Source organism: Chinchilla lanigera, unplaced genomic scaffold, assembly GCF_000276665.1.
Source record: "Chinchilla lanigera isolate Chin_1 unplaced genomic scaffold, ChiLan1.0 scaffold00113, whole genome shotgun sequence".
Taxonomy (NCBI): Eukaryota; Metazoa; Chordata; class Mammalia; order Rodentia; family Chinchillidae; genus Chinchilla; species Chinchilla lanigera.
Genome location: NW_004955514.1, coordinates 3,575,839 through 3,593,738, shown reverse-complemented (window position 1 = coordinate 3,593,738; position 17,900 = coordinate 3,575,839). Strand labels below are relative to the sequence as shown.

General features: G+C 53.9%; 1 protein-coding gene across 1 annotated transcript in view; it reads left to right on the top strand.

Annotated features, from left to right (window-relative positions):
- Kiaa0232 (KIAA0232 ortholog) overlaps positions 1 to 12,085 on the top strand; it is a gene marked incomplete at its 5' end in the record, with an annotated part of 49,101 nt that extends 37,016 nt beyond the window's left edge. Inside the window, 3 exon segments of the mRNA XM_013506822.1 lie at positions 3,861 to 3,969; positions 8,110 to 8,207; positions 9,748 to 12,085. Coding sequence (XP_013362276.1) covers positions 3,861 to 3,969; positions 8,110 to 8,207; positions 9,748 to 9,927 — 387 coding nt within the window. The 3' untranslated portion in view covers positions 9,928 to 12,085.
- Positions 12,086 to 17,900: the final 5,815 nt, after the last annotated feature.

Below are 17,900 nucleotides of genomic sequence, written 5' to 3'. Positions count from 1 at the left end.
TCCTCCTATTCTTTCTTTTTGACTGAAATGGCATTTTACTGTAATCGCCCTTTTTTATCTTTTACATGCTCCAGTATATGGATGCATCATAATTTAAGTGGCCAGTTCCTTGTCTTCCAGGGTCTTAGAGCCAGCTGTGTTTTAGGCAGTGTGGTAAGTGGGACAGCACAGCCAGGGAGAGGGGCGTGGGCTGCTAAGGGGCATGGGGCACACGAGCGTGCTGTGCTCTCAGTGTAGGCCAGAGTCGGGAGTAGCACAGAGGAAGCAGTGTGCTGCATTGTTTGTTGGTTCCCTAAGTTTGTGTTGAAAGTGTCTCCCTGTTGCCGTGGTTGCCCACTAAGTGTCAGGCATCTTGAAGCTCAGAAAAGCAGCGGAAGGCTTAGACCCTGACTCTGAGGACTGACCAGTCCAGCTCTGGAGAGGAGGCCATCTTGCCATGTGGGCACTGTGCTGTGAAGGTCACCCGTATTGTATGCCACACAGTCCACCCGTAACAGGGCTTTGTCTCCACGCCCCACTGGATACCCACGTGTGTTCATTTCTCTCTTGACTGCGAAGGCCACATAGGCTTGGAGGGGCAGGAGGCCTGCCCAGATCCCACAGGAAGGGACAGAATCTGAGCTCCACCCGCTCCTCCACACAGCGTGAGCAGGGGGGTGAAAACAGGCAGCTCGGTGCTGCTCGGGTCTCGGTGCACTTCCCTCTCCTCTTGTTGAGAGGCCTGTCAGTTCCCTTTCCTTTTGCAACCCAGGTGACTGGGAACTGCCTGTAGCAGAGGGGCGCTGGAGCTCAAGTGGCTTCCTCTCCACCTGAACTAGGGTGTGGGTGAGCATGTGCGCCTCTGTTTGCTCTGCCTGACTTCTGTCTTCATAAGTACTACTGAAGGTGATGTCTGTTGCTAAAAGCATTTCTTGTCAGGCCTTTTTGATTGTGCCCTTTTTTCTTTCCCCATTTCATCCATTCATTGAATGCATACACTGAATGTCTACTATACCAGGTACTATCCTAGGTGCTTGGGATGGACAGTCACATTTGTGGAGCTGCCTGCACCCACCCTCAGGGAGCTGACAGCAAGCACATGAAGTTACAGGCTATGTTGGAACATAAGTTCATCCACGTAAGAAGACCTGGGCGAGGCATGTGTGTTTGGGAGTGCCGGGAGGTGCTAGCCTTGTTGAATAAGCGTGGTGAGGCTCCACACAGAGCTGCTGTGGAGGAAGTACTTGGAGCTGAGGGTGTGCAGCCAGCCAGACCACTGTGCACCTCCTCCGGGCAGTCCTGTTCTCTTCCGCTCTGCCTTTAGTTAACTGTAGTTCACTTTTTGTTTGTTTTCTGTGGTGGTTTTTGTTTGCGTTCTTTTCCACCACAAGCAAACCAGAAGTTGCGTTAATACAGTAGGCAGACATTGAGTGAGTGAAGAAGCAGTCATCCCTGCTATGTGACCTAAAAGTTGAAACAGCTGAGTAGAAAGATGCCATAAAAGGGTGCATGCACCCTGCCTGTGTTCACTGTAGCAGGAAACAGAAGACCTTGGTCCCTGCTGTAGGGGTTGACCCTTACGGAGAGTGCCGAAATGGCTTCTAAAGTTACTGCAGGAACCCTTCAGTTCTTGCCAGTGGTCTCCGCAGGAGACGGGGCAGTGAGGTGCTCGGCAGTCAGAGACCAGCCCAGAGACAGTTTTCCCAGATACTGGAGAGCATCTGGCAGTGCCTAGCAGAGCGAGATAAGCAGGACAGTGTCCTGGCCTTAAGAGACAGCCAGTGTGCTCCCATGGCACCTGACCCATCTTGGCATGTGCCGCCAGTCTGCTTCGTCACCATGCCCAGTCCTCCGAAGGAGCTCTTGTCCTCACCTCCTTAACTGTCTCAAGAAAGAATGAAAAGATAAGCAGTGTAATTAAACTCACACTAATAAAACCGGTAGACAGGAAGTCAGGCAGAAACTCTGGCCTCCAAAGTGATCTCTCTCCGTGAGTGTCTTGGGGTGAAGAAGAGGATTCTGCCCAGGGGATTCTTTCTCCCTGGCGGCCTAACTAGCTGCCAGTAACCACAGAACAGCTAAGGGCTTTCTGCAAGGGCTTCCGGTGCTGGTGCCATCTCCACCTGAATCAGCCTTGTAGGAAGCAGCCTCGTGTGCATTCAGCGCAGACCTGAGGTTCCCTGGGCCGTGATATCTGTTTACCTAACAACAATACTCACTTTCCTTGTTAGGCGAAGTTGCAGGACAGAGTAGTGACGATTCACTGATAACACTGGGTAGACAGTACAGTTCTTCTTCAGTTCCTGATTTAGGAGTATTTCTGAAAAGTTACGCTGAGCGAAAATGAAAGTTTGAAATGTGTTTCCCATTTAGTTACATGATAAAGAGCATGTTACTGAACCAAGCAATTTTAAACCCATGAAATATTTTATAGTTAAAAGCATAACAAAACCTTACTCGAGAATTGAATCTTGGCTCGGGGATCTAGCTCAGTGGCACAAGCACCTGCCTGGCAAGCACAAGGTCCTGAGTTCGATTCCCAGTACCAAAAAAAGGAAAAAGAATTGAATCGTTAACTCGGTTCAAATTAGATCACGGATTGAATTCCTTAGTTACTAAAACAGTTCTAATTTTAAACGGACCCATGATGACCTGTGTAAGAGCAGTGTTCATGTCTCTCCATTGCAAGCACAGTACAACAGCTCTGGTAGTTAGAGATGTTCCTGGACCTCGGCCTGGGGGAGCTCACTGGCACGCTGCCTCCCAGGCACAACGAAGAAGGTGTGAGAAGGGGGTTGTCCTGCCAGCCTGCATACCAGATGCCAAACGCAGCTGGCCTTGTAAAGGATGGCACCAACTCAGATGTGGCCCCTCTTGTGTGGCCAGTGCCCTCCACACTGCTGTGGGCACATGGGCTGTGGGGCGCAAGCCTTCCAGCTCTGTGGTCCTCCCCTCATTTCCTTTGGATCACTTTGTCCTGTTTTGAGCTGAAGTTACTAAATTCATAATGTGTGTGTGTTTAAATCTCAGCGTTCTTCTGGTGGTTATCTGAGCAGATTTATTATAAAGGCACTCAGGTCAATAACTCTGCTTATGGGAATTTTCCTTCTATTCCTTTTTTTTTTCACACTCCCTCTTCTGCTTGGTTATGTGAGAAGAGGACCCCTTGTTCCCTGTGGAGCCCTTGATTTTCAGGCCGCCGGGTTACAATCTGCATGCACTTCTGAAATCTAGGCATTGGTCTTCATTTGAGAATATCTCTTCTTATGCCCTTTCTTGTAGCAGTTATTCAGTTTTCTCTGAGCAGTAGTAGTATTGTTAAGATTTTAGTTCCACATCCAATTTGTGCTTGTTTTTTTTTTTTTCTCCCACCATTAAAGGCAGAGTCTCATTATGTAGTTTAGGCTCATCTTGATTTTTTTCTTTTTTTTTTTTTTCTCCCACCATTAAAGGCAGAGTCTCATTATGTAGTTTAGGCTCATCTTGAAGTCACTGTGTAGCCCAAGCTAGCCTCAAACTCATGGTGATCCTCCTGCTTCAGCCTTGTGAGGTAATAGGTGCTTTTAAAGAAAACTTCCAGCCAAGTGTAATGGCACACTCCCATAATCCCAGCGTTTGGGAGCAGAGGCAGAGGCAGGGTTGTGAGTGTGAGGCCAGCTTGGGCTATGTAGTGAGACCATGTCTTTTTTTTTTTTTTTTTTAAAGGAAAGAAAATGTCCTTTATTTGCTGTGAACACATTGGCTTTTTCTTTTCACCTTACCTACAACAGTAAAATCATCCATTTAAAATCCTGAGTGTATAGTAAGTAGTACGCCTGGAATTTTTTACTGTGTGCTGAAAGTTTACAAATGTATTCTACATTTGATTTTAATCTAAATAGTTTCCTGGATTGAACACTGATGTGCAAGAAATGAGTAGAAGTCAAGAAAAGCAGATCTGGTGGGAAAAGGCCTTGTACTCTCCCCTTTTTCCTGCATCAGAATGTGAAGGTAAGAAGACCTGTGTCCATCCATTAACTCATTCAGACGTCTGTTTCACTAAGAGCAGTAAATTCCCAAGAGTGTCAGTCTGAGGCCTGCTTACCAAGAGGTTTCTTTGTGGTCAGCACTTGGTTGCACTCCAGAACACAGAAGTGAGTGAGAATTCACCCATGGGCTGAGAGAGGGGAAAAGCTTGGAAGTTAGGAAAGCATAAGCATCCTTTGGTGAGAGATGTCCCAGCCACCCTGGCTCATGGAGGAAGAGGTCATCTGGCAGTCCCAGCTGGAAGAAGGCAGAAGGATGTATGGCAGCTCAAGAAGCAGGAAGCTGTGGGGCTCAGCAAGGTTGTAGCTGAGTTCAGAGCAACGGCTGGGAGGAGCCTGTCAGGAGGGTGGAGAGCTTGGCTGCCTTAGAAGCATTCAGTGTGCAGGGAGGGGTGGCTGTAAAGGATCTTATTGTGGCGGTGTCAGGCTTGGGTGCGTGCTGAGAATGCTTCTGGCTGTGCTAGAGACAGCATGAAAAGGTTCCTGGGCACCTGCCGGGCCTCCAGCAGCAGCTTAGGAGTGAGGGGGCAGCAGGGGGTGCAGATGCAGAGAGCTTGGGAGACTGGTAAGGATGCTGAGAGCAGGGGCTGACTGTGAGGAGGAGGAGTTTGCTCCCGGACAGTTCTGAGTGAGCACCTGCAGAAGCTGTAGGACCAGCAATCCTGGGAGAAACAGGCCAAGGAAATGACCTTGCTGGGTGGGCTCAGGCAGTCAAGCTTGGCAGGCGTGCAACTTGCTGGGCTTCCTGCTCCCATTGTGTCTGGGGCAGTCAGTCCTTGCTATCAGAGCCTGGGGATTATGGCAGTCTTTTGTGCCTGTTTATGCATTCACATCCCTCATGTCTTCCCCGATTGGACTGCAGTTAACTTGGAGACAGTGGCTTCCCTCCTTAGCCACAGTGTGTGCCCACATAGCCTGCCAGGATTGGCTGTTGGACTCTTCCTTGGAAGTCTTTCTCTGTGCAGTAGCCACAGAGGGCTTCTTCCCATATCCTGCTGTCCTGCCCAGAGGTCTAGTGGAGTCGTAAGGAGGTGGAGAGCTGAGTCTTAGTGTCTGTTTCTTCCATGGTTGCTGCTCACTCACCTTAGTGAGTATCTGGGCAGCCCTTTGCTACCTGGAAGGTGTTCGTTTGTGTGGCTCCTGCAGGAGTGTATGAGGTACTGCCTTTTTTCAGTGGAGGAAGCAGTGTTGCAAGGTCAGTGGTTTACCCATGTGCTGCAGCACAGTCATTGGGCCAGGTATGTGTGCTGGAAGTTTTGACCTATGCACAGTGCCCTGTGCTCGTGCCAGGAGCTTTCAGGGTTCTAGCAGCACGGACCTTCCCTCTGTGAGTGCCAGAGACATCAGTGCAGCTAACAAGACATGAATGGCAGTGTTGGAGCTGTATGCACAGGGAGAAGCCCGAGGGGGAGGAAAGGTGTTGCCTTGTGGCACTCGACCACTCCACGTGGGGGTTTTCAGACAGCCCTGCACCCGTGCTTCCTTGGCCTGGGGCAGCATCTGTCACTGGTTGGCAGGAGTCCAGTCCAGCTCAGCTCCTAAGTCCTGGGTCAGCCCTGCAGTCTCTGGCAGGTCTGGGCCAGTGATTGTTCTGCGGAGTGCTGTGTATGAAGTGGTTTGGAGAGGAGTTCGCAGTGCCTGAATGTCAGTGATGTGTGTGCAGTCAGCCCCTGTGGTGGCTTGCAGTGGCCTCAGGAGGGGCTTTGCCAGGAAAGCGTCCACTCACACGCCCAGCAGAGGGTACAAATGATTAATCACAAGCAAGAGCATGCTGCTCAGCCAGTGCCAGCCGCGGAGCTCTCAGCATCCGTGCACAGGGAGTGTCCTCACTGGCAGGAGGGCAAGAAGATAGAGCCCAGGAGCTGGGGTCACTTGTCACTGCCCCATCCCTGCTGACAGTAGGGTAGGGAGTCGGAGCCAGGGAGTTGGGACCAGTTGCCACTGTGCCTGTCTGGCCTGAGCATACCCTTTTGGCACCTGGCCCCTGCTGCCCTCACACATGGTGCTTCCTACAGCAAGTGTATGCCTTCCCTGGGCTGGTACTGCTCTGGGCTCTGGGAATGCAGAGACAAATTTGTCCTGTCCTGCTGGCCAGACGCCTTCTGAGGAGGAGCTTGAGGAATAGACTGAAACCTTGTGCCAGCCAGGGCTGCCTGCTGGGTCGGTGCAGTAGCAGTACACAGAAGGCTTTCAGACACTGGTGCTGCCCTTCAGCAGTGCCCAGCTGTGCAGAGCTGGGGCAGCTGAGCTGTTGCTGGGGTGTGTGTGGCTACAGCCTTGGAGAGAGAGCCCTGGCCGGCAACAGCTCACAGTATTAGGCCTGTGCTGGAGAGCACAGCTGAGCTGAGCTGAGACAAGCTGAGCCGGAGCCACTGGGCCCAGCTGCCAGACCTGGACAGCGATGGACCTCTCTGTACCTTTGTTGCCTTGATTGGTAAAGGAAGCTGAAAGGAATGCTGCCTGGTGTGGTAGTCACGAGGGGTAAAGACCTTTGAACAGCACCAACTGCACATTGTCACTCAAAAAACCTGGGGCCTAAGGGGCTGGGGATTTAGCTCAGCGGCAAAAGCGCCTGCCTGGCAAGCGCAAGGTCGTGAGTTCCGTTCCCGGTACTGGAGAAAAAACAAAAAAAACCTGGGGCCTGTTCCTAGGAATGTCACTGGAAAATTGGGACAGAGTTGAGTATCGGGCCTTCTTAGTGACTGCCTAGGGGTCTCCCCCACCATCCCCATGCCTGTCTTCATCCAGAGGACACCCCTCCCCTGCAGCCCCAGTGGGGTGGGGGTAGGTTGTGGGCGCTTGGGTGGAGGTAAAGCAAGGTCCCCAGCCTCCTCAGGGATGGTGGCTTCCACAGCAGCCCCAAAGCCATTGTCCTGGACTGGTCCCTGTGGCTGTTACTGTACCACCTCCCACGTGGCACCTCTTTCTGCCTGCTCAGAGCCCTGGGAGGTGCAGGGAAGGCCAGGGCCAGGAGAGAGTAGGTAATACCTGTATCCCAGGGCTGGGCATTTAGCTCAGCGGCACAGTGCCTGCCTGGCAAGTGCAAGGTCGTGAGTTCAATTCCCGGTACCGGAAAAAAAAACAAAAACAAAGAAAAAAACCTGTATCCCAAGAGCCCTCAGCACGAGTGAGCAGCACCTCCTGGAATCTACTTGTAGGACACCAGAGCCTAGGAGATTCTCAGGAACCCAAGCTGGTGGCTTCAGTGCTCGCGACCAACCTGCTGTGCAGTGTCCCGGGAGACCTTGCCCTTACCTAGGGCTGGCCTGCTCCTCTGGGGCTTGGGCACAGGGTGGGTGTGGCATCTCATTGCCACCTTCTGATAACTCTACTAGCGCAAGGGGCCTTAGAGGACTTGCTTGTCTGAGCAGACGTCAGAGCCAGGTGCTGCCTTCTGTGTGCCTCAGGAAGCACCACTGTCCGGTTTCCCCAGAGCAGTCTCCTGGGAACCTCTGAAGGTTGGGGTTTCCAGAGCTGCCCTGGGGACTTGGAAGTGCAGCCTGGGTGGAGAAGGAGGGACTTCCTGTAAGTTTGTGATCCAGCCTGCGTGTGCCTCCTGTGCTGTGGTCCATCTCTCCCGTCAAACCCGGAGTCTCACTCCTCTCTCCATTCTCCAGAGGTGCTGCACATGCAGCGGCCTGGTGTTGTCAGGGAGCCCCCTGGTATGACCCTGTGTTGTCTGCAGCTCCTGTCCCATACTCATGAGCAGCATTCCCAAGGTGGTATCTGTCTCCTTCCCTGTGCGTCTGTCCTGGAGAACACAGACCCGATGGTCTTCCTCATCCTGAGTCCCCAGGGCCTGTCACAGTCTAGGTATAGAGTGTACTTGTTGAACGAAAGCCTCAGGTAGAATCACAGGGTGTATGTTTAGCTGGCCAGTTTTTTCCTTTTTTAACTCACTAAGCAGTGTGGCCTGAGAATTTTTTATTGTGTCATGATTTTGTCAAGTGCACCTGGCTGGCTGTCCTTTTCGTGGCTACACAGACTCTCCAGAGGGTTGGGAGGCCTCCCTTTGCAGTGAGGAGGGAACAGGAATGTTTCGTAACTGTGCCTTAATGGAATTTCCCCTCTCCCTCTTTTCCCTTCTCCATTCACAATGACTAAGAATGTTATACAAATGCCAAGGGAGAGAATGGTATAGAAGAATATCCAGATGTTAAAGAAATGCCCAGTAATGAAGAGCATCTGTTAGATTTTAATAGGGTAAGTGGATTGTCCTCCTTGCTGTTAACTTAGAAACGGCCGCCCCTCCTGTGCTCTAGTCATATGCCCGCCCAGGTCCCCAGCTCTGTGGGCAGAGCCCCTCCCTCTGGCCTTTTCCTTCCCACTGTGCCTCTGGAGTGAACACAGAGCTGACCCCACACCCCTCCTCCCGGCCTCGGAGTGCACCGCGTTGGGTGCTGTGCTTGCCCCTGTCCCCGCCTCTGTGGGATGCACACTGCCCTGTCCGTGGCCACCGAATGCGTGTGGCCACATCCATGGTGTCTGCCTTGGGCCACCTCAGAAATGCCTAGAGGGCAACATGGGCCAGTTGGCCTTGGCACGGCCTTCCCCAGGCAGGTGGGCCCACAGTGGGCTCTCAAGAAACTCTACTGGCTTCCTGGTGTTGGTTGTCCCTATAACAGTTGTGCTCCGGAGCACCCTATGGTGCTGGTACCCCTGCTCCCCTCTGGGCAAGTGACCCGTGCCATCCCCCGTCAGTCTCCAGCCCTGACCCACTTCCCCTGTCATCTCCACAGAGGCCACCTGCCGCCCCATCCTCTCTGCCCTACTCAGACGGCCACCCCGCTCCTCACCTGACAGTGCCTCGGTGCTGCCTGCATGCTCACAAGTGCCGCCCAGCCTGCACGATGTGCAGAGTAGAACACCAAGCCCCCAAAAGTGAGAGCAGGGAGTCAGGCAGTGCAGACCCAGGCTGCGAGCTGCAGTCTGAGGCCAGGCCCGACTCCTGCCCGCTGTGCTTGGCAAATGTGGACTCCTGCTGTGCCTCTGACCTGTGTGTTCGCCCCCCTGGTCTCACATCCCCTCCTGGCACCTCACTCTGTCTTCCCTGTGCTCCTGTCCCAGTTCTCCATGGGGCAGTGCTGCCACTTGGAGATGGGGTGGGGCTAGTACCAGTCTCAGAGACGGGTTTGGGGAGGCCGTGCTAGCTTCCGTGGTTGGCAGGGGCTGCTACTCACACTCCTGTCCTGGGGGCCAGAGGTGCTCGCCATCTGACACAGGAGACTGCAGCCAAGAAAGAGTTCGCCCTAAAAATCACTAGGTGAGGGTAGGACCCCAGATCACAGCAGCCTTGGGGCGGCTGTGCCCGCCAGTCCCTCTGCCTCTGCCACGCTGTCCCTGGGCTCTACCCCAGCACATGGTCATGTGCAGTCTGGGCTTGTGTGTGTCGGTTTGCCTGTCCATGTCCTCCCCTGGGCTGTGAGCCTGGAAGGGCCTGTCTGTGCGTCCTCGCAGCAGCGGGAGTCCTGCAGTGGGAGTCTGGCGGAAAGTGGAAGTGCTCCCTTAGCCTGGACTGATGTGACCACGCTTGTCTAGGTGCCTGGGCAGCGTAGACCGGGTGTGGAGTCCTTCAGGCAGTAGGGAGGGATAGCGGCTTGCTCTGCAGCAGGCAGCTCTCCAGGGCTCTGCCTCTCCACAACAGCACACCGCAGCTCGCATCCTCTGTGGAAAGGGCAGAGTATCACAGCTCCTTGCGAGGACTCTGAGTTCTCATTGTTTGAAACTGCGTCTTGCCTTGCAGGTGTCTTCTGTCTATGAGGCACGATGCACCGGAGAGAGTGATCCTGGGGCCCGGGCAAACGGCCTCCGCAGGAAGACGCGCTCCAGCGCCAGCTCCGACCCCGGAGACTCGGGCTCCGATGGCAGTGGCGAGTGGGTGGGCACTCGCGAGGAGGCGCTCTTCTCCCGGACTCACCTCTGACCTCGCACCTAGTGCGAGCACTTTCTAAACACTGTGTGATGGGAAACTGCCCCTTTGGGAGGCCTGTTCATCTAAAGCAACAACATAGGTTTCTTCGAGTAACTGATTCTGATCGTGATTCTTTCTTCTTGCTTATTTTAGCGTTGAGGACAGCTGTCCTGTTGAAGATTTCTTTCCCAGCTGTGCATTCTTGGCTATTGAATAGACTAGATGTGCTGTCCGATCCAGAGTGGGTGTGCATGTGCTTGTCCTAGAGGTGTCGCTGCTCTTGCCTCGTAGCCGCAGGCCTCTCCCTTGCACTGTGATGGCATCACTGTCACTTGTCCATCCTACGCTGCCAGCGCCACTTCTGCTGTTCAGAGACTTCAGCTTCGGAACAATTAGCTCTGTTCTCTAAGCGCTGGGAGATCATTCTCACCCTGCAGCGGGTCAGTCCTTTCTGGGGGCGGGAGGGAAGCGTAGGTGACTCTCCCCGTCTCCATGCAGTAGAATCTCATGAACATGGCAGTAAGAGCCGCAAGGGTGTGCGTGTGTTTAGACTTTCAGAATGCTGTGTTTCCTACCCTGGGATTGCCCCCTGAAGTATCATGAGATACTGTGGTGTGTGTTTCTTGCTAACTGAGGATGCCAAGGATTTGGGGCATGAGATCAGAATGCCTGCCCCGCCTGCCCGGTGGGTGTCACAGTGCGTCCACCCCGAAATGCAGGCGAGGCTCTCCATAGAGTTGTGAGCCCAGGGGCGGACCTTGGTTGCAGATTGTGCTTTTTCTAGTGACTATTGAATCAGAGTCCCCAAAACTTGAAGTTGTGAGCGTTGGACATGGAATAAAGGCCCGGTCACCCCACAGAAACCTTTGGCTGCTGCAGCTGGCTGCTTGTGTGGTGTGGTGTGGTGTGGCTGCTCTTGTCCGTGTCTGAGAGGATGTGCTGGGCAAGTTCTGCGTGCCATGGCCAGCTGGCTGTGCTTCTCCACGTGCCCCTATGATTGCTGTTAGGGTCGTCACCATGTCTTGGTGACCCCAGGGAGTCAGTCTGTCTTTCACATCTATACCTTCTGCTCACCTCCTCTAGTGACACTGTGTGGCAGGATCAAGCCAGGAGGGGCCATCTTGGCAAAACCTAAACATTTTAAGTTCTTCTTTTTTAACCAATTCATCCTCTTAGAAAACATCTACTCCGTGCAGTCAGTTGCGTGTGTCTGTAACCTCAGGAATGGCGGAGAAGCCTGCCACGGCCCCAACAGCCTCACCACTAGTCTTCACAGGCAGCAAGCTGAGCTGCCCGTGGTTCGCTCCGAGCGTTTGGGCTTGTCACCTTTTTCTCAACTGATAGCGCAAAAAACACCACATAGGCTGTGGGTTCTTGAGTTTCCGTGTCACACTTCTCTCCCTGAGCAGCCCTGTGTGCTCGCCGGGCTCCGTCCCACCTCCCTTTTAGGGTTCACTTTTACACAGCACATCTTAGACACTTTACAGTGGTGTGTGTGCGCGTGTGTGCACGTGCGTGTATGCGCGTGTGTGTGTGTGCATGGGTAAGGTTTTATGTTGCTGTTATTTATTTACAGACATCAGATAAGTTGTTATGTATTTTCCTTTCTTCTGGAGCTTCCTAAAAACTGATTAGCATCTGCACTGAACTATAATTTAATAGCAAAAGCAAAAAAGAAGTGGAAGTTGTGAATTCCTAAAATCACTGCAGCGGCGGTTACCCTAGAAGTCGCTGCTCACGAAGCAGAGACCAGATGAGCAGGTTTGCGATGCAGCCTCGAGCTGAGAGCCTTCATCGGGGCTGCAGCGGTCAGCGCCGACGCCTGCCCCGGGGCGGGTGGAGCAGGAATGGGCCAAGGGGTGACGGATTCTGTACTGATTTGTTTTCGTAATTAAGTGGCTAAAGCTCAGAGACTTTCGGCAACAGTTGAAAGTGTGGTTTTTAGTTTTTGTGAATGGATGATTACAAAATGCATTAAAAAAAAAGTTGGCAAACGCTGAAACGCATTGTGGTGTGAAGCGCATTGCATATCCGTAGCACTGAAGTATCCGTTTCCATTCCTGGGCTGAGATTTTTTTCCCGTGGTTGTATTGTTCTGATTTCACGTACACCAGAATAACAGATTTTTTGTTTCTTGTGGAGTTAACACCAAATAAAAATTTAAAAAAAAGTTTGTCGTTTTTGTTTATCATAGCAGAGCATTTTGTGCCGACTGTGTACTGTGGAGGAGCTGGAGCGCGCCTCAGCCTGACAGTAGGCGCCGAGCAGGCTGGCGAAACCACAGCCGGGCCCGGCCAGGCCGCTCACCCCGACACCCACAGGCCGCCCCGGCCCTCCGCTTTCTCTTTCTTGTTTGCTTCTGAAAAACTTCTATGATTGATGTTCATTCATAAGAGAAGTCAGGATATATAAAGAAGAGTGCGCCAGGTGTGGTGGCACATGCCTGTGATCCCAGCACTCAGGAGACTGAGGCAGGAAGATCCTTTCGAGTTTAAAGCCAGCCTGAACTGCATAGCAAGACCTTGTCTCAAAAATACCAAAAAAAAACATACAAAGAAGAGTGAGGGAGGAGGAAAACTTACCTGTCCTTTATCCCTTTGAGCTGGAGTTCCCGCCCCAGTGTCCACCCTGCCCACGCTCGGGGCAGGTGTGAGCATGTCGCAGAGGTCACACTGCAGGCTGCGTTCCTGTGTGCTGTGACTGCAGATGGTAAGGGGAGAGCTGCGCTTGCGCCCCTCCCCTCAGACTGAACAGGCTCCCCTGGTACATGTGGGATGGCCCTCTGTGTTCCCAGGTCCCTGATGGCACTTTGCAGACAGCCTCACACAGGCACATCCCTGACCTGGCCTGCCACCACACAGGGAAGTCCTGGCACCCCCGTGTTAGCAGCAGGAGCTGCAGGCGGGACGTCCAGTGCACTGTGTGGGGCTAAGACCCTTCCTCACCACTCCGGAAGCCGATGCATAGCTCTTCAGATGAGTGCATGCCTGTCGTTTGGGAGCAGGGAAGGTGTTCCGCAGAGAAGGGTTTACATTGTCTTCATGGTTTCTGGGGCTTAATGGGCACATTCTTAATGGTTTTCCCCACCTAAGAGTACAAAACCACTCTCCTGCCCGGCACTGTGGCACACACCTGTAATCCAAGTACTTGGGAGGCTGAGGCAGGAGGATTGTCATGAATTTGAGGCCAGCCTGGGCTACAAAGACCCTGCCTGAAGAAAAATCACTCTCCTGCATCTTGCTAGCTCCTGTGTGCTTTGTGCAGAGTTCATTTTTGATTTACAGGTCTCTTACTTCAGACAGATTTTGGCATCAGGTTATATGTCCCTCCCTTTCTTCCAGTTACCTGTGTTTTAGTTGATTTTCCCTGAGTAGCTTCAGTGTGGTGGTTCCTCTGGCTATGTTGCATGATTCTCCGGAGTTTTGTTTTTGTTTTTTTAATGTGGTACAGGGATTGAACCCAGGACCTTGTGCATGCACGGCAAGAGTTCTACCACTGAGCTGCATCCCCAGCCCCAGAACTCATTTTTGAAGCGTACGTATTATGCACAAGATGTGAGGCTTAGGGATTTGGTCTTCTCCCCAGGGGTGCTCAATCACCCCAGTAGTATTCATCCGTTACCACCCATGGGCGTGAGGGGGCAGAACACTGCTGTCCCTTTCACCAGCCAGTTTGCTTTGGGATCTTGAGGAGGGAGATCCCTGGGGTGGGGGGTTTCTCCGGCCAGTTGGGCAATGCTGTCGGAGCAGGGGTTAGTGTGCTGTAATGCCCAGCCCAGTTGGCACGGGCTATAGCTCTCCTTGGCAGCAGAGCCTGTGCTGGAGACACGTTCATGGTGAGGTTTGTCCTGTAGAAGGCACCTGAGGTCGGGCACCTCCCCTGGGATCTGCATTCTGTCCTGATTGTCGCCATGCCATGCCATTCTCAGGGTGCCCACACTGGCACAGCAGGATCTCGAGGTGGCTGTCACCCAGGGATCAGGCCCAATCCTGCTACAGGATTTCTGATGTCACAGCTTCAGGTTCCATAGAACAGGCAGAGGGGTAGGAAGTCCTCTGTCACCCGCAGAGCTCCTGTTACCCGCACGGCTCGGGTCACTGCTTTCCCCACTTGTGCTCTGGTGTTGCCACTACAGGCGCTGCCCAACAGGGTCCAGGGGCACAGTAGTGGCTGTGCGGTGCCCAGGGCCTGCCTGCATCTGCTCAGAAGTGCAGGAACCAAAGGGACGCCTGGGTCTGGCTTCTCTTGAAGGCAGCAGTGCAAGTAACCTCAGGCTGATGCTGTCGCAGGCCCAGACAGGAAACCACTGTTGCTGCATCCTGCCACTGCCTTGCACCATGCGTATGGTGGCTTAGTAGCACTTTCAGGAACCCCTTCCACAGTCAGATGGGCAGAGATGTAATGATGCCACCCCCTAATGGGCAGCAGTGACGGTACCGGCTGGCACCTGCTGGGCTCACGACAGGCTAGGCACTCAATGCCCTGCTGGTGACTGACTGCTCCCCCGCTTTCTGCAGTACTAGGGATTGAATGCAGGGCCTTCGTGCTAAGCTACATCTCCAGCCCTTTTATTTTTTTTGAGACAGGGTCTCGCTAAGTTGCCCGGGCTGGGCTTGGAATTGCGACCCTCCAGCCTCGGCCCCAGAATGTTGGGATTTGCAGGCTTTGGCCACTGCACTCGGCTCAGCTGCCCCCTTCACAGGCGCTCTGGCGGTGCTCACCGAGTCCATGGGCCCTAACTGGGGCAGCGTGGCCCAGTTTCTGCCAAGCAGCCTTTTCCTCGCCCCTGGGGTGCGCTGCTTGCTACCCACTGACGGAATCATTTCTGGGATCCCGAATGGTGTCCCTGGGCGTGAGTGGAGGCCGTGAAAGGACCTTTGTCACATGCTTGGTAAAATGGCCTTCCTCAGAGTCACTAAAGGGCAATGGTCAACAAGACGCGCCCCTGTCCCAGGCTGAGGAGACCCTGTGTTCCCCATGGTTTGCTGGCCCCTGACGGGAAGTACCAGATTGGAAATGCAAAGAGGAAGTTGCTTCAGGCATCCTGTAACCCCGGAGAAAGTCACGACTGTATGGGCTACGCCTCCCTCTCCCTGTGGCAATAGAGTTCTTCAAGGACGCTGGCCAGGTCAGTGCCCTTGGTTTCCATGGAGTCCACGGAGGTCAGGCACCACTGGGCGCTGCCAGGGTGCTGGCCATGATCCTGTGACCATCATGGGACTGGCTCAGGCCTGCCCACCTGGAGCAAGGCGCAGGGTGCCATCCTCTGCTTGTCCCCAGCTCTCAATAGCCCTGGGGCCTTGTGCTCCCAAGGGGACCCTTGACACTTCCCTTTGTGACCCCAGGAACACAGTGGTTACAGCCCTTTGCCACCAGCGGCCCCACCCCAGGCCTGGCAGGCCAGCTGGCCGCTGGACACATGGGTCACACCCAGCTGAAGCCTCCTGTGCGCCCCAGGGACCTGGAGCCTGAGTCCTGGGTGGGGTCAGCCTCTCTGGGCCAGCCCCACTCTGCAGCCTTGATCCAGCCTGGCGTGCCCACCGCTGTCGGCAGAGTTCGAAGGACTGTCCTTGGAGCACGCCGGGGTGAGCAGGGGGTGCTCGTGGATCCTTGGTGCTCAGTGCTGCCCCCAAACCTGGCAGCTCACATCCCCACCCTGCTGCCCCTCCTTCCAGGGCACCGAGGCAACTGTGGGCCCGAGGCTGGGGGTCCTGCTGTGTTCCAGTCTGCCAAGGCCCTTCTGCTGGAGGTGCAGGCCGGCCCCTGTGGAAGACGGTTCGAGCCAGCTGGGAGCCCCTCCCTTCCTAAGGCACAACCTGGCCCTGTGCCAAAGCCGGGCTCCCGGCCAGAGGCCCCCACGGGGCTGGTACCTCTTGTCGGGGCCTCAGGCCATTCTCCATGGCTTTTCTCAGGGTGCAGTTCCTAGTGGCCACGGATATCACACACAACCCCGCATGCTCCCACAACCTGCAGGCTTTGAGCCGGTGATAACAAGAGACCAGGGCAGCCGCCCTGTGCTGGGAACTGAGCGCTGCCTCTCCAGGCCTCACTGCGGCCACACGCTGACTGCAGAGGCCGACGTTGCTCAGCCTGGGACCCTGCCTGGACGACACGAGTTGCCTGTGGCAGAGCCTGGGTTCTCAGCCCCTCTTGCATGCTTTGCCCCACAGCTGAGCTGGTCGCGGTGCCCACCCTTGCAGCCCAAACTTGCCTGCAGTCCTGGGTGTCTTCATGCTGGCATTTAGCGGCGGAACGGGAGGAAAGGGAAGTCTCAGCCTTGGTCTCCCCAGCTGAGATCGAGGTGGGCCACTTCCTGTCCAGGGAAAGCCTCTGCCCCAGGCTAGGTGTGACAGGAGCCTGGCCCTGGGCACCTAGTGTTTGCAGAGCAAGCAATGCCATGCGCAAGGCACCCCTCCCCCTCTTGACATAGGCAAGGCCTCCTTCAGACCGCAGGGAGAACTCTCCAGATCCCAGTGTGGCCCCAGGGGTCTCGCTGGCCTTGGCTCTGGGAATGCTGTTTCATGCCCCCGTTGGAAGCTGTTAGAAGGAAGATGCTTGGCATCAGCCAGGCTGGGAGGCATGGTCACTTGCTGGGCTGGCCGGAGAGTGGGGCGGGAGCAGGTGGCCGCCGGGTGACAATGTCCTGGCTGAAGCTCACAATGGACCACTGATGTGGGTGGGCAGTGTGACCGGGTCTGAGCCAGCCATAAAACAATGGAATGAAATTGAATGAAGTGGAGTCCAGTGCGGCAGCTCTCCAAAGCCAGGCTTTAAGAGGTAGCAAGCAAGGTCTGCAAACGTTTGCTCATTCATGCATCAAGCACATCTCGAGCCTACTGTGTGTTGGCCCTAAACACACATGCCAGCAGTGCCTCATTCTTCTAAAGCAAATTAAGCATGTTACTGCAGAAAGAATGACTGTCATCAAGAAACAAATAATAAATGCTGGAGAGGCTGCATGTTCATGTTCATAGCACAATTCACAATAGCCAAATCTTGGAAGCAGCCTATATGTCTATCACAGATAAATGGATAAAGAAAATGTGTTTATACACCACGGAGCACTACTATGCTATAAAGAAGGATAAACAAGTCATTTGTAGGAAAATGGATGCACCTTGAGACCATAATGTTAAGAGAAATAGATAGACGAGCTTAAATATCACATCGCTTCTCTTGTATGGGAGACCCAAAGAATAAATAAACAGCAAAATAAGAGAGAATAAGTGCTGGGCATGGTCCCGCACACTCAGGAGGCTGAGGCAGGAGGATTGCTGTGAATTTAAGGCCAGCCTGAACTGCATAGCGAGACCCTGTCTCAAAAAAGACCACACACACCCCACAAAAAAAGAAAATAAACAGGACGAAGGGAGAGAGATCTTCTGCAAATGTCCAGGAAGGGGACAAGAGATGACAGCAGGAGGGACAGAGTAAGGAGGAACAGAATTAAGCTGTGCTGTGTGCATGCACCAGTCCCCCAGGAGGAGCATGACCCCGCTGTGCTGCAAACATGGGATCGTGACAGTGAGAACAGCGCAGCAGTGGGCTGCCCAGCCCAGTGGTCGTGGTCTCAGCCTCTGCTCGCCCCTCTGAGCAGTGCGGGGTCTGAGGAAACACACGGCGCGCCTCTCATCACCCCTTCGTTAGTTTATGTTTTTTGTTTGTTTGTTTTTTACTGGGAATCGAACTCTGGACCTTGCGCTTGCCAGGCAGATGCTTATGCCACTGAGCTATATCCCCGACCCTTATCACCCCTTCATTACAAGGCTAGTCCTTTTCAGGGCTGGGGATTTAGCTCAGCGGCACAGCACCTGCCTGGCAATCGCAAGGTCATGACTTCAATTCCCGGTACTAGAAAACAAAACAAAACAAAAACAAAAAAGAAGGCTAGTCCTTTTCTTGACCCAAGTTGCTGCCAGGCAGCCCCTCGGGACCTAGCGATGTCAAGGCTGGTGGTGCTGGCGGAGCTGCTGGGTTTCCCGGGA